General features: G+C 37.3%; 2 protein-coding genes across 2 annotated transcripts in view; both read left to right on the top strand.

The window, feature by feature from the left end:
* Nucleotides 1-1,224: 1,224 nt before the first annotated feature.
* On the top strand, nt 1,225-5,938 carry foxl2a (forkhead box L2a). The gene is made up of 2 exons (XM_067451565.1): nt 1,225-1,354; nt 4,377-5,938. The coding sequence occupies exon 2, from the start codon at nt 4,390-4,392 to the stop codon at nt 5,308-5,310; it is 921 nt and encodes a 306-aa protein (XP_067307666.1). The 5' UTR covers nt 1,225-1,354; nt 4,377-4,389; the 3' UTR covers nt 5,311-5,938.
* An 8,714-nt stretch (nt 5,939-14,652) lies between these two features.
* pik3cb (phosphatidylinositol-4,5-bisphosphate 3-kinase, catalytic subunit beta) overlaps nt 14,653-16,891 on the top strand; it is an 82,507-nt gene continuing 80,268 nt past the window's right edge. The window contains exon 1 of the mRNA XM_067450061.1: nt 14,653-15,127. The gene's annotated coding sequence lies outside the window, so the exon portion shown is untranslated. The remainder of the gene's footprint in view (nt 15,128-16,891) is intronic.

Below are 16,891 nucleotides of genomic sequence, written 5' to 3'. Positions count from 1 at the left end.
TTTATTAACCCCCTGGAGCCGTGTGGAGCATGTTTATGATGATGAATGTGCTTTTTGATCTTCAAAATCATTGGACCCCATCACTGCCATTATAAAGCTTGGAAGAGGATATTTATTAATATAACTCAGATTGTGTTTATCAGAGAGAATAAAGTCATATACATCTAGGATGGTAAATAGGGTGAGTAAATCAGGATCATTTTCATTTTAAAGTGAACTAACATCGGGAGTCACATGAGTCACTTGTGTTATTGCACTTGTGTATTTGCAGAAACACGTTGTAATTAATGGCAAGAGTGAGTACAGTATGTCTTAGTCTTAGTCTACTCAGATTTCCCAAGATTGTTTGCTCATATACACTTTAAGCTAATGAGGTTAAGCCTATTTGGCTTGCTGTCGGCAGTGCAGGGGCTCAAGAAAGCAGCTTTAACCCGAGCTTAGATATATACCCCCCTCCCCAGTGGGACTGCTAATGCTTGGATGATGAGTATGGTAATGAGATGCCTAAATTATGTTGGTGACCAGACCAGAGTGCCAATGATGACCCCGGTCCACCATCAAGAGTCAAGTCAAATCCCCTTTCAAGTCAAGAGTTGGGGAGGTGGAAGGAGGCCCAAACAGCTGATGCCGGAGCAAGGACAATGATGATGTGACAGGATTGGCAAGTTTATCGCAGGTATAACGTACTTACTATTCAAATATTTCTCACTAATATAGTGAATATCTGAGCATAGTCAGGTGTCTAGTTTTGTTTAGTTGTAAGGGTTGAGTTAGGCCATATCCTTAACCTGATGACACAATAATGGCATGGGTATGAAAGGTATTACAAGGACAGGACATTGCCCATGCCCCCATTTTTCAAAAGGCTTATAATCATACAAAATGAGGTATATTTTTTGAGAAATAAACTGTGGAGTTTTCTGTGATGGGTAGGTTTAGCTGTAATGTAGTAATGTAGAGGGATAGAAAATACGGTTTGTACAGTATAAAACCATTATGCCTACGGAGAGTCCCCACAATTCACAAAAACAAACGTGCGTGTGCGCGTGCGTGCGCGCGCGCGCGTGTGTGTGAACATAGACCCCATGACTCATTTCAGAAAATGCAGGCATTTTCTGTATTAATATTTTTTTCAAAGTATAATACTGGGTGACAGCTTGTCTTTATAAGTACGCATTACAAACTTATACACTTCTCCTTCTCCTCCCTCTTCCTTCCTTCCCTCTCCACACACACTCGCTATTTTTCTCCTCACTGAGCCCGTGACAAACGATGGATCTTGTTCACACCTGAAAGAGCATTTTTATTGCTATCTTTGAAAGTCTTTAGCTCGTGTCGGGGGCTAGCAAAACTGGTGAGTTATTACAACTAGGAATGTCTGTATTTATTTTTAAAAGAAAATGTGTGATTTAGATATTTTATGAAACAAAATATTTTGTTTAGCTTATGTTAACGGTAAAACGATTATAGCCTTTTCTAAAATGGCAGGACAGAATATTTTAAGAGCAATTGCTTTGTTTTCCCAGCTGAATTTTCTGAACATGTCACTATTGTTCATTTAAAGAAATAAAAAAATCACGGACGAATATAGATACATTTTAAGTGCATAATTCGCATAGATCATCAAAACACACGTTTTTGTCGTTGTTGTTGTTGTTGTTGATGAGGATGTTTTTGTTGTTCAAAAGTAACTGATTGGCTATATGCTAAGAACGGCTTGTTATTTTTATTATTACAGACTATTAGTAGTTATATAGTATAGTAGCATATAATATACAAATATGTGTACAATATAGGCATACACATAACGCGGACAGTTAAGTTAATTTCCACAACCGTGTTGCAACCTCTTCGAAATGTTCTCAATAATGTCCCCAGAAGGTAAATAGGCAAGCTACTTAACACTTAACCCTATAACGAATATTTGCTTTAATAATTTTGTTATGGAGTTGCAAAATGGTTAACGGTGGTTAACAGAGAACTGGGTTTTATTTGGGTAAATGTCGGAACTTAAAAATAAAGACTCAATTATAATATACTTTACAACATTTAACCTTTACATTCCGACATTGCAGCTCTAATATTATTAAGATGCGTCTTTTTCTGCAGTGCCAACTTTTACATGATTTTTTTTTAATACCATGGGGAATTTAATCATGCAATGATATGCATGATACGTTCTCCCATGTTTATTTAAACGGTGGTGTAGGATACTATGTTATACTGTGCACTCTAAAAAAAATGGTGCTGTATAAAAGCCTACTAAAAGTGGTTATTTGGCTCGTAATAATATGGGAACCACAAATCTTGGTGCTTTAGTGGTTTTTCATCGGTTCTTCGCCGGTTCTTTGGGATGACTGAGGTGCCGCTGGTAAGATATGGTACTGTAGCACTAAAGGTGGTTCCCCTGCACCATTTTTTAATAGTGTGTGCTATGCTTTTAAGATCTTAAATTACGTTTTTGCCTTTTAACAAACAAGTGCACAGCGCATATAACAGCTTCAGAGCACAAACGGTGCTAAAGAATGCGAATGCAAAAATCAACAATAATCATAATAATAAAACATTAATAAAATAAATACATATCTGCAAAAGTGTGCTTTCATTTATTTATTTATTTTATTTTTATTTTTTGTTAACTGCGGCTAAGATGGAGATTATAAATGAATAGTAACCTAACGATGTAAGTCATGTGACATGATTTGGTTAATTGGCTTGTATAAAGATGTCTGCGGATATCACTTGGCTGCATGGACACACGCTTTAAAGCTGAAGATAAAACACTTGATGTTGTATTATAGGCAAATGGCCAAGACGCATTAAAAACCTGGCAGCCACTGACCTGTGAAAAAAACATAAACCATGTTTTAAAAGCACCATACATGTTTAGGGAGAATTACGCACACTGGCACTGTTTTTTTGTTTGTTTGTTTTTTACCTGTATAGGCCTATTATTTATATTTGTTAGCTGTATTATACTATTATTTATATTTTAACTGTATTATCAAAACGTGCGAAATGAATCACATTAGCCTAGTAATAAACATGTTGTCATTACAATTATAATTATTAATTATAGGCTAATAGTAAAGTAGACTTATGCAGCTATAAATTAAACTCTTTCAACTTTAACTAGCCTAGTACGTAGGCGTGGCATGCAAAGACTACGAATTATAAAATCCGTTTTTTCACCATCACGTTTAATTTGCGCTTATCGTGTTTTGCCATCAGTTTATGAACAAAAAGTGAGGAAATCCGTCATGTTATGTCAATTTATTTACGTGCTACTTAACATAGGTCATGCACAAATTATTGGGCGCTGGAAGCTGTAAATTCTGTCATATTCAGCTAAATATTGACATTTGTAAGAGTTTTGTTCAGATACAGATCCTTAAATGCACACGCACTCAGAATTAGTCTAGATGCATTTGTGAGGCAAAAAATAAATAAAAACATTTTAAAAACACATCCCATGCTGAGTGATTGATTTTTCCTTTATATCATTTGGGCCCATGTTCTTGACTTTCTTACTAAAAGTGGGTATACTTACTGAAAATATGCTTGACTAGAACTATTCCCAGACATATTAGGAATAACTCAGAAAAATACAAGAATGTAAAACAAGTATGAGCCAAATACAAGAGTGATACAAGTCACATCATGATATGGAAGAAAATCACTAAATATGAATATAACATGAATGTTGTAAGGTTCAAGTTACTCCAAAAGGAGGTGTACTTGAAAGATATTGGTCTAATTGGTGGTGATGAGCTGTATTAACTACAAGGCTACTAACAAATAATATTAGTAGTAGGCTAATAACCGTAATAATTCATTTTCATTAAATCGCTTTTTCTGATGGCGATTTCTGGTTGTATTTTTAAAATGGGCTGACTGCGCGAAAACGGCTCCTGCACCTGTTAGCTATATGAACTAATTATGTCTAAAACTGTGTCGGTTTCCAGTTGTTGGTTCAATTGACGTGGTGAGAGACATAGTTCAGAATTTAGAGGGTAGGTATGAGGCAAAATAGTTGAATACGAATCAGGAAGCTTTATGCCCTACCGCATCAAATGTGTGTGAATGTGAGGAAGTGTGTGAGGGAAAGAGAAGGCGGGCTTACGGAGAATCCAAACCACAATTTGCCCTCCTTCTCCAGGGGTATCTCCAGTTGAGGAGAAACTCTGACGCGCAAGAGCTTTCGAAAACCTTTAACACTGACACACATGCAAAAAGAAGAAACGAAATATATAGCCTATATTTAAAACTAAAAAACTCTTGGCAATATTGTCGTCGGACGAGTTCGACTGCCATCAACAGAAGGCTAGTTTGCATTGCTGAACTGTTTTTATTAGCAAGGTTTTGTTTTGGTGCAGGTCTGCGTGCGCAATGATGGCCACCTACCCAGGCCCTGAGAATAACGGCGTGATACTCATGGACACGACCTCGAGCTCAGCGGAGAAAGACCGAACAAAAGACGAAACTCCTCCTGAGAAGGGACCGGACAAATCCGACCCGACCCAGAAACCGCCGTACTCCTACGTGGCGTTAATCGCGATGGCGATCCGCGAGAGCTCGGAAAAGCGTCTCACGCTGTCCGGTATCTACCAGTACATCATCAGCAAGTTTCCTTTCTACGAGAAGAACAAGAAGGGATGGCAGAACAGCATCCGACACAACCTGTCTCTCAACGAGTGCTTCATCAAGGTGCCTCGGGAGGGTGGCGGCGAGCGAAAGGGCAACTACTGGACCCTGGACCCGGCATGCGAGGATATGTTCGAAAAGGGCAACTACCGGCGGAGACGGCGCATGAAGAGACCGTTTAGGCCTCCGCCGACCCATTTCCAGCCTGGCAAATCTCTTTTCGGCGGCGACGGGTACGGTTACCTCTCCCCGCCCAAATACCTGCAGTCAGGGTTTATCAATAACTCGTGGTCTCCTGGGCCCATGCCATACACCTCCTGTCAGATGAGCAGCGGGAGCGTGAGTCCCGTAAACGTAAAAGGCTTGTCCGCGCCGTCGTCGTACAACCCGTACTCGCGCGTGCAGAGTATAGGTCTTCCGGGCATGGTAAACTCTTACAACGGCATGAGCCACCATCACCACCACCACCACACGCACCCTCACGCGCTCCCTCACGCGCAGCAGCTGAGTCCCGCCACGGCTGCACCTCCTCCGGTGACCACCGGCAACGGGACTGGGCTGCAGTTCGCTTGCTCGCGCCAGCCCGCGGAACTCTCCATGATGCACTGCTCGTACTGGGATCACGAGAGCAAACACTCCGCACTGCACGCGCGAATTGATATATAGATATATACAGATTGACATACCTTACCCGCTTAAAGACAATACAAACAAGGTCCAGCGTATTTAATGTCCGCATAAAGACATTTCAGAAATTGCGCGTGGTCTTATACGAGGGAAAACCTTTTACAGGAGCCTCAAATTTTGGAAGCACGGCCACATTTTTTCTTCGCGGGAGACTCGTGGACATTTATGTTCTGAATGTGTATAAACTGTTCAGTCATAAGATGATGGAGAAGGTATCAGCTCCAGCGTCATGGAATTGCATCGTGTTTACCTGAAACCGTTCACAACATTCTGTCAGTGACTTTGGAGTGAAGTATTGGGTTCTGAACCCTATCCCAAAATAATATGTTTTGATTCTCTGTGCTGTTGAATGTTTAAGGATGCATTGGAGCTCTGGACAGGTAGAAAAACCCAAGCTCTATGGAGACACACACACAACCTGTACACCTGTGTTTTGGCCTCTTATTTCCGTGACTGAGGGTCTCGTCGAGGCAAGAGCACTGCCAGTTTGGACTGTTTTGTATTTACTTTGTAAAAAAAAAAAGAAGAAAAAAAAGAAAAAAAGAAATATTTTGAATGTCTGTGACACATTGGGGCCATGTTTAACTAGCACTTTTCGATCTTTTTTTAAATAGCTCTACTTTTTATTCTTTAATAAACTCTTTGTCAAAATGACACTGATTTTGGATTTTATAATTTATATAGGCTACATAATTGTGTTGTTGTTATTATTATTAAAATTATTATTACTATTATTATTATTATTATTATTATATAACAAGATTATCTATGTGTATTTGAGTGCTGCAACTGGTTAGCCAACTACATTTCAGGCCTTCGACTAATATTTAACCTTCTTCGCGTTCATACAAGCATTGATATATAGTTTAATGAGTTAAGTTCCTGCATAAATGAATAAATAATTTTTGTCGAAAACAATTCCTAAAAATCTAAAAAGGTTTTTCGTACAATGTAAGCTATTCGTGATTCCTAAACCTATATAAAAAAAATATTACCCTGTCAAATAAACGTATTGCCCGCATCTGGTGCTTCATATGAATAATTTCGCCTTGTCCAACAATTGCAGTACAATACAAAGCAAGTGGAAAATTTAGCTTTTACATAAAATGTGTTACATTATGTAATATTATTTCCACATAATGCTGTATGCGTTTTTTGAATATGTGAATATGCACATTTGAGAAACCAAATGCACAACGACGGTGATCGAAACTAATCGAATTTTTACCAAATGCCCCAGTTATAAAATGTATGTTTTTGCACGATTAAATTTTACATAAACGAAAGTCTAAGAGCACATAAAAATAGCCTATTTTTCTACGTAATAGCTAATTCTTAATAAATTATAGATAATGAAACTTTAGCAATGTGTGTGAATAATGAAAGTTAATATAAAGCGTTATTCTCTGTTTGCGCGCTGAAAGGCGGGCGTGCCTGACACCTTCATCTTGTCAATGGAGCTCTTCAGTGTTTATGGAAAACATATTTTGTTGTTTTGGCCTATAACGTTAAGTAAACAGTATTTTAAAGCTTCAAATACTCGTTGAGTTAATGATAGAGGCCGTTAGTTAATTTTTTTAGGACTGCGCGGATATTTGAACATTTACATGAATAAAACAATGGAGCTATATTTATTTTTTTAACAAATAATAACAACAATAACAATAATAATACGACGGGGAAAAAACATTATTATATTGATAAGTTGTTTTTCATTGTTTGTAGGCCTGTCCAGTTCTTTATTTTTTTAATCATTACAGATATAATCTTAAACATTGTGTTAGATATTTGGATGATCGACTTTTATATGTATTAATGACCGTGTATTTTCCACACCCATCCGTCAGCCACTGGTCTTCCAGGGTCCCGCAGGTGTGCGTCACATGATGCGCCCGCATGCAGGATATGCTTAGGGCCAGTGAGAGCTAAAGGTGCGGGGCCCAAAAAGCGCATCGGGGAATGTTGTCACAAAAGAACTTTTCTCCTCCTTAAATCTATTTAATGGGGTTGTTCACAGATGTATTGTTCACCCTGAAGGCAGTTCATCTACAGGACACAGGTAGCTGCCTGATATAATAGCCTACATTCACAACAATGTTTTTCGTGTTAGTTTATTTAGTTTCATTGAGTTGGCTATCTACTTTAGCATTTCCTATATATGCAATAATTTAGAAATCAATTATTATTCAGTTATATTCTAATAGTAGGCCAACAATATGCTTAAAATAATAATACTAATAATACTAATAATACTAATACTAATACTAATAATAATGATAATAATAATAATAATAATAATAATAATAACTTAGAGTGCTAAACTGTTAATCACTTGTCATTTTAACTTTGGGGGCTTAACTTTTTGCTTAACGTTATAATAATAGCCTAGGCTTAAAATGTTAAAGTTATTTGACTATTTTAAATATGCATCCATATGTTTAGCATATATTATTCGTGCAGATTGTATCCTACTTTAAATTTACACAATCGCTGCTCGATTCATCAAAAGTACAGAAATTTGTAAACACCGAAAGCATCGTAACACGTTTGATAATCGTCGCTGATCTGCAAGCGCTGTGTGGAGTATGACTGAGACCTCAGAAGAAAGAAGACGGACACCTGCAGCCTCCTGCAGGACAGCTGCAAAATTACACTTAAACTTGTATAATAATAATAATAATAATAATAATAATAATAATAATAATAATAATAATAATAATAATAATAATAATATATTTTATTTGTAAAGCCCTTTTCATAGTTAAAAACAATCCCAAAGTGCTAAATATTAGAATATGACACGATCAGAAAATAATATGTATTATTATTCTATCTGCATGTCAATTCAGAAAAATATATGAATACGTTTAAATAAATTCAGTAGCCTACACACACTTCCAAAAAATGTGTAACAATTATACGTGCAGTATACTGCAGTATACCTTTTCTAGAAGGTTCATAGTAGTACCTTAAGATACATATTGCTACTCTAAGGTACTAATATGCCCATTTCAAGGGTGAAATGGTACAAATATGTATTTTTAAGGGTACTGCCCAAGCTGTTGTACCCCAAATTTTACAATTTTTCAGCGAGTGGAGGTTAGGCTAGGCTACACTTATTTCAGTGAACTGCTGGTTGGTATGACTGCTGCAGAAATGGGGAAATGTTCAAATGGCTCTGCAATCTGATCAAATAAAATACAAATAAAAACGGGAAAAATATGTCAATGAACCTCGTCAAAGCAACAACAATAACATAATTTGAGTCTATTTATGTATTTAAAAAAATAGGTTGATTTATATTAAAAACAATTGTTTTTCAAGCAAATTGTATTTAGCCAATACAAGTATTTAGCCTATACACTGCAAACATTGTAGCTACCTTTTTATAGCTTGTCCCTGATCAGCCTAAAGGACATCGTTGTACCCTTTTTACTTTTAAAAAGGCTCATAGTACCTTAATATTGCTACTCTGAGGTACTAATATACAACAAAAATGTCATCTCAAGGGTATACTACCCTAGTTGTACCCCACAAGGGACATTTTCATTTATTCTGAGTGTAGCTGCTGTTATGGAAAAAGGTGCGTGATTGGCGTCTCAGCACTTCATGACTCTTGAAACAAAAACACTTTGGCCCAAAAAATCAGTGTAGGCCTAATGTATTTACTTATTCATAATAATAATCATTTAGCCAATTAATATTTTAAATATATCAAGTTAAACAAGGCATATAGGGCTGCAAAATATCGTAACTGTCTAATTTATGTGTAATTGTGATATTTTATGAGATTATGAGATGAATGAGCCTCTGTCGCAGAAATGTTAATCTTTATGCTGCTCTGCTGGCGATAAACGGTGGACGGTAGCCAACCGCAGTGAGGCGCAGGGCAGGCGATGGTGTCTGTCTAAGCCAGGGGTGTCAAACTTAGTTCCTGGAGGGCCTCAGCCCTGCAGAGTTTTGCTTCAACCCTAATTAAACCAACCCGATCACAGACCCAGCTAGATTTATTTGAAAACTGCTAAGTGTGTTGGAACAGAGTTGGAGCTAAACTCTGCAGGGTTGTGGTCCTCCAGGAACAGAATTTGACGTGCTGGTGGAGCCTGCATCATGTTAAATTACTACTTTCAACTAATATGGATTAGGTACACTACTATGTACCTTTATGGCACTAAAACGCACGCTTAAAGAACTGATATGTACCTTTTAAGGTATACTAATATGTAGGCTACCATTTAGGAGTGAGTAAGGAACAAAGATGAACCTTTTCACTTTTTGTACCTCAGTGACAGCACTGTACCTTTTTTTCTGAGAGTGTGTGGTTGGGTAAACAGCAGTCAGATACATCGCGTTTGTGTGGGGCAACAAAGATGGCAATATCCGACATCCTTGTCCTTGTGGGCTTCTTGCGCCCGCATTTGCGCGAATGTGTGATGATCCTGAGGTTTCCGCTGTATGACCTGGCCTCTGGTGTCACAAGACAGGTTGTCGGTTTCCCAATGCTCGGACATACAATTGAATTTCCCAAATTCTTGGGAAAGGTTTAAACTGGACATCAGTGCGCGCGCGCATCACCCCGCGCGCGCCTATTGAAAAGACGAGAGGGGTCAGCTGTGTTTGCTATACACAGGAAAATAGCCAAAGATTTGATTTGCACAAAATCCGGCAATTGTTACGAAGCACATGATTTTTGTCTGAATCCCCCAAAAATGTGGTCATTTCATTTATTGGACATTGACTTGAAGATTCACCCTACGTGATGTTTTCTGTTATTGGCTTTGATGAACAATAGATGACACTAAATACGCATTTCTAAGCCAGAATTATTATTGGGGTGTATTATGATATACCACAGTCGTTTATAAATAGGAAATGCACACACAAGTTTGTATGGGCGACCTCTTCACCCGAGAAAGGACATGAAGATGTCCATAATAAGGTTCAAAAATGGTCAGCTAAAAATAAGTCATGTGTCATTTTCCTTTTGAAGAGAGATTGTTGCTAAATCACGCAGAGACCCCAGAATGACCTCGGGTAGCCAAGGTCACTCAGATGTTATCATGCTATTGTATGCATGTTAATGCCAGACTTTTTCAGAAAAACTGAATATATGTAATATCAACAATGACATCTTTACATATACAGAGAGCTTGCAGATAATCAAAAGGTCATCTTCATGCTGATCACATCCAGGGTTGGTGTTTTTGTCTGTTCAATTACTTTTAGTAAAATAATAATAATATCTGTAATTAATTTCTTTAGTAGTAACACTGTTGACAGTTCCCTTTCCACACCTGTCCTTAACTTTGCCCCGTATCCACCTCAATTTCAGCAAAAGTGTTTTGCATTGCAATATCAACACAATAAGTACATTGCACTTATTTGTTAATGTAAGTATAGTAGTTAAGTCCACCTAATAAATGTATTAATACCCTAATCACATATTATATTAACTAATAATGTTACCACAACGGTCAAAGGTATATGCATTTCAGCTTCCAGTTCTCTGTTTTAATTTATCAGCGATTTGCAAAGGTATCATTGTGTATTATATCATGACATTACTTGTCGAGACACATGATTATTAACTAATTGTTAAGTAATATCTCATTGTGATTATGGGTTCTGAATACATTTTTAATTAGTTAGTTAATAGTCATGTGTCTCAACATGTAAAGTCATAACATAATTATACCGTAGCAAATAATTAGCTAATAATTAATTGAAATGCAAAGTATGGCGTTGATTAACACATGAATTTACACTATTATGTTATTAGGGAATTCAAACAATGACACATTCAACTAATAATTTACAAATTTACAAATTATCTGTGCATTAGTTAAGCATAAATGAATGCATATTAGTGCACCAGTATTGTAAAATGTTACCATTCAGACTTATTCTTATATATTGTTTATCTATGGATGTCAACGGCAAAATTAAAAAGCAGGAGGCCCATTAACAACTTATATGAATTTGAATCAGCAAAATGTGCCGACATCTAAGATCTACTCACATTTGACTTTTACATTGTGAGTGATTCGACTAAAAAAAATGAAAAAATAAAGTAAAACCTACAGGTGTTTTAGCGAAGGCTATTGAAGGTTGACATTGAAGATGTCAGCCTCTACATTGTGCTTCTCTTTCACTCCTAAATCAAGCCATGAAAGTTTCCTCCAGATTTACCTACAGCTACCTAGTTTAGCACCTCAGCATCGCCCTTTCTATGACTGAGATCTTAAAGTTTTGCTTCTAAATCTAATTTGGAAGCAAAAAATGTCCTTTCAAGCAATTACATACCTCTTGGCCAAGGTTCACAATTAAACAAATGATTATATTATGATATCCATAATTATACGCCTAGGCATGGGGGATCCTTTCAAGTGTCATGTGTGTCTGGTTACAGCTGATGAGATTAGGAGTCGGGCTGGTTTGGATCCCGTTAACCGAATGCTTAATGGAATAAGAATGGAATGGGTGAATAATGGAAGCATGCTGTTTGCGGCTTCACTCCTTTAATGGGAACCAGTGTGTGGCACATTTTAGCCTAAGATGATCTCATAACTCTCAGACATTAATAACATACTTCATGGATGCATATCATGATGAAAATAATACATATGATTATTCACTAAATAAATACCAAACACATTCCTTCATGCATACAAGCACAACCACACACACAGCCTCACATGTAGGGAGCCATCTGTAGGATGACCAAAAGCGAGTTTGTGCTTTGAAACCCGATCTCCTCCAGCAGGCCTATTTCTGCCTCTGCTCACCACAGGAATGACTGGAGAATGTTCCGGGAATGTTTAGAAATGCTTATCAGGAAAATTCAGATACGATCATTTCTAACTGAAACATGACAGACATGACTGTATCAGCCTGCAGGATTTACATGACTTCAGCAGAACACCATAATAATACATCTATAAAGTGCTCGGCTGAAGAGCACAATGAGGAAAGTCTGTCCAAGACATCTAATGATGGACAGCGAAACTTCAAGATGATGGCATACATGGGAAAATGCTGATGTTTGTAAATAGTGGATCATTTTTATAATACTGGAATACTGGAAACTAAAGTAATTTCCTTCTGATAATAGGGTGAATTAAGGGTGACAAGGTCAAATGGGACAGTATAACTATACAGAGTTTATTTTCTTGCCTAATGAGTGAAAATTGTAACTTTTTTTGCTGGGCCCTAGCAGTGATGTAACCAAAATGTGATGCCCTCATTGGTTTGACATCATGTAGGTGGGCGTGGCAGGCAACAAACAGGAAGCTGACCATGAAAAAATGCATGAAGTGAGGAAAATTACATAAACTGTTGCTAGTTTTCATAATGAGGTCATAAAATTGTCATACTATTTCGATAATACATGAAAATGATGCACTAACTGCAAAAAAAATCTGTAAAAATGTGTTCATTCTCAGAATTGGGTTGTTTTTATCTTGTCCCATTCACCCACACACTTTTATTTTTGCTGGGTTATGCTAAAATAAAACAACATAATTCTGAAAATAGAAACATCATAGTTAAACTTTTTATTTATTTATTTTTACTGATTTTGTTGCAGTAATACACCACATTCATATTTCCATCAAAGGTTTGTGCAGGTTAAATGAGTTTGATAAACAGATTATTGGGGATGGGGTCACCCAACCTGTTTTACTTGATCTTTTTACCAACTTACCAATTTTGGACCTGAACCATTTTTCTTACTTGTTTACACACTGTAAAAAAATTCAGGTCTCCAATTGAAATATTTATAGTGCCTGATCACATCTAAATTTTCAGTTGCATCAATTCACAGAATCTCAATTCGGCCAACTGAATTTTTTTTTTTTGTTGTTGTTGTTGTTGTTGTTGTTGTTGTTTTTTACAGTGCACTTTTTAGTGACATTTGGATGTGTTGTACTTGTGTTTAATTGTGGATGAATGTATAAATATTTAGAAATAACAGAAATAACATGGACTCTTAATGATGAACAGAAAAAGGAAATCTTGCATATGAAATTATATCAAAGTGTGAACTAACTTGTGTAATAAATATGCTTATGCTACATCTTATCATCTTACATTATATTATATTATATTTGAGATTTTGTTTAATATAAAGTGCATTATAAATAAAATGTATTATTATTATTATTATTATTATCAATGTGCTGTTGCAACCACCGATCATGTCATATTCAAATGTTTCCAAAAAGGTGTTTCGGCTCAGTTTACATTAGGGGGTTCCTGTTCAAATGGATAGGTAACATCTTCAGCATTCAGGAATGTATCATGTGTCGGGCTGATGTTTTTCATTTATGGCAGGAAACCTTACACAAGATGGAAATGCAAAAACTTTATATGAATCCAAAGACCACATTACTTTTCACAATAAACTCTCAGAACTACGACACTTCCTATTGCCTGAATGCTTTAAAAATGAATGAGGGAAAGAGCTCTTCTCTCCAGTATTGGCAACCTAGCCAGATCCTGTTCCAAGAAGATACATTATCTATCAAATATCTGCCTTATTCATTTAGTCAGAGAACTGCATTAGGGGAGAGCGGGGCATAACACTTTGTTTTGTGTGGTTTTTTTTTTTGTTTGTTTGTTTTTTACTTTCTCAGTTTGTGCAAATCCACTTGGGGTTCAAGGGTTTAATACTTAAAAATAAACATAAAACACGAAATTTGACAGCTATATACCATAGTTCAAAACATGATAATAAATAATGAATAATTTCTTAACATTGACTCTTAGTTTCATTCCCCTTTTTCTCATGCGGTTTCTCAATAGAATTCAGAATTGAATAAAGTAGCCTATAGAATAGAATAGCACAATTCTAGGAGCAAAATGTGACAATGCAGGTTTAGAACAACGTGCGGGTAAACAAATGCAATTTTATCAGCCCAAAATAACACATACAGATGTAAACTATAGCAATATCCGCCATCACCACTAGATGTCTGCAGATACCACTGAACTACAGGTTGCAGGCGTAACAGGTCCTAAATAAGGATATCATAGCATAGTTTAAAAACTTCAGTATATAAATCTATATAAAGTTATGAGTTAAATATGGCCTATTTAATAACACTGGGAAAATCAAACAGACAACCCGTTAAAAGCGTCGTGCCTTAACAAAACAGGAACAATTAGACCAAACTTGTATATGTGTAGCGTTTACGTCCATTCGCACTCTTCCCAGCGGAATGCGCTAGTTGAGAGAGAGAGAGAGAGAGAGAGAGAGAGAGAGAGAGAGAGAGAGAGAGAGAGAGAGAGAGAGAGAGAGAGAGAGAGAGAGAGAGAGAGAGAGAGAGAGAGAGATATGCATGCAGTTCGCCAGGCCTAGTGTGCGTGCGTGGAGATATTTACACGGCTTTAAAGACATTCGCGACTGCGTAAACTGTCATCGCATTACATTATGTCTATTTCCGGGTGAAATCACTGCTCAGAAGTTCGGGTGTCTGCGAACTGTTGACAAAATAGCGGATACGTGTGGAAAGGGAGGGAGTGCAGAGCAAACAGGGAAAAAGAATCGAACGGTCGCTTGTTTGACTCAGCCTGCCGAAAGAAGAAGCAGGAAGCGGACTAGAGCTGGTCACCTGTCGAGCGAAAGACTGGACGTTTGAAGGAGAAGAGGGCTCTACTTTTGCCTTCTTTACTGTGATTGAAACCCGTCCGGTGTTCTGGAGTTCCACCCGAGAGTTCACTTCGAACGTTCAGCTTCCGCGGATCCCACAGAACTGGCGTCGGACATTCCATTCCCGTGGGATAATCTGTTCTAAAGGTGAGCGCTTTGTGTTTTTGTGTGTATCGCTTTGAGTGGCGTAGATTTTGTTACCTGGCATTGATGTTGGCCGCCGCTGCTCGCCTCAATTTGTTTGTTGCATAAAATGGCACGCTTTTTTAGACTGCAAAAATAACAACATTCGTTGAGAAGTGCTTTAGTGCTCCAACCCGGTTCATTTATTATTTACGCTACCTCTTTTGGCAGAAAAACATATTAGCCTACGTTTCTGTCGTAAAGTAGCCTATTAAGACTTGTAAATTCATTCTTTAGATTTGAAGTAGGCGAGTTGCTGGATTTTTTTTTTCTTCCAATGCCATTCAGTTGTGAATACCATCTGTTTGGTTAATATTGATTGCTTTCATTTGCTATATTAAACATGCTCTTGAAATATTAAAGTTAAACATTGGATCTACGGCCACTCGTAAACATGTAGGACGGCTTGGATGACACACAATCACAGGTCTGCCTGACAGTCCATAAAACGTGGGTTTATCGGACAGGGAGGTTTGTGTCGTAGACGGACGCGATGGCATAATACTCAACTAAACGATGACTCAAAGCCCATACAGACATGAGTAATGAACCTCAGGACACGCCTGCAGGCCGATCACCAACACTGATGCATGTTGCACATAAAACTGAAAAGCACTTTCTGGATCTAGTAATGCGTTCCGGACATTTCCGAACTCGGAGTTCTCAAACCTCCCTCCTAAAGTAGCCAATGGAGAGGCTCTCAAGGTCGGAAGATCCAGGCAGATCAGTCAACACCGTCTTCAGTTTGACGTCATTCCCAAGGTGGTGACGATTAAAGGAGTAGTTCACTTTAAAATGAAAATTAGCCCATGATTTACTCACCCTCAAGCCATCTGTAGCTATATGACTTTCTTCTTTCTGATAAGCTCAGTCATATAAGTAAATATTCAGATGCTTCCAAGACTATTAGTGGCAATAGTGAGGTCCATTGAGCTTGAAGATCAAAAAAGTGCATTCACAGAGTTGGGAAGGTTACTTTGGAAATATAATAGGTTACAGATTGCAGGTTACCCTATTTAACATGTAATAAGTAGTGTGGCGATTCAATTACTTTATTCAAGTGATGTAAGTGATTACATTTAATTGCTTTTTTAATAACTTTTCTAATTTCCTGAATGCATTTTTATCACTTGCCATGGTGGCCACTCTTAGAAAGATTGTAGCCAAAAGATTCAGCTGCAATGTGGATTGATGTAGTTGGCAGATGTTGTGTGCGGCAAGTTCAAACGAGATGATCAATCAAAAGTATCAATCAACTTTATTTATATAGCGCTTTTACAATGACGATTGTTTCAAAGCAGCCTCACAGTGTTAAACAGGAAAATATTGTAACAAAATTTGATTTGGCTGTACAGTCATTCTGGAGAAAATAGTGATGTCATCCGCTTATTTTGAATAGCAGAATAGCATCGCTTCACTAAACAGCCTTTAAATGCCAGGAGATATTGTGCACAAAAACAAACAGGCAAAGCAACAAATTAGTGTTATTCAACATATCCTAGTGGAACAGAGGCCGCCTTTAGCCTCCTTGTTAGAGCTTCCGACTCGGAAGCTCTAACAAGGAGGCTAAAGGCGGCCTAGCTTTTTACAAAAAATATTCAGATGTAATCCTCTTTGTAATCATCACCATTTAAGTAACTGTAATTTAACTACACATTTTTTCTCAGTAGCTGCAACTGATTATAGTGACATTTATTTTGTAATTAAATTACGAAACTCTGTTACATG

This window comes from Pseudorasbora parva, chromosome 8 (genome assembly GCF_024679245.1).
Source record: "Pseudorasbora parva isolate DD20220531a chromosome 8, ASM2467924v1, whole genome shotgun sequence".
Lineage (NCBI taxonomy): Eukaryota > Metazoa > Chordata > Actinopteri > Cypriniformes > Gobionidae > Pseudorasbora > Pseudorasbora parva.
Note: the sequence above shows the minus strand (reverse complement) of the source record. Positions and strands in the feature narration are given on the sequence as shown.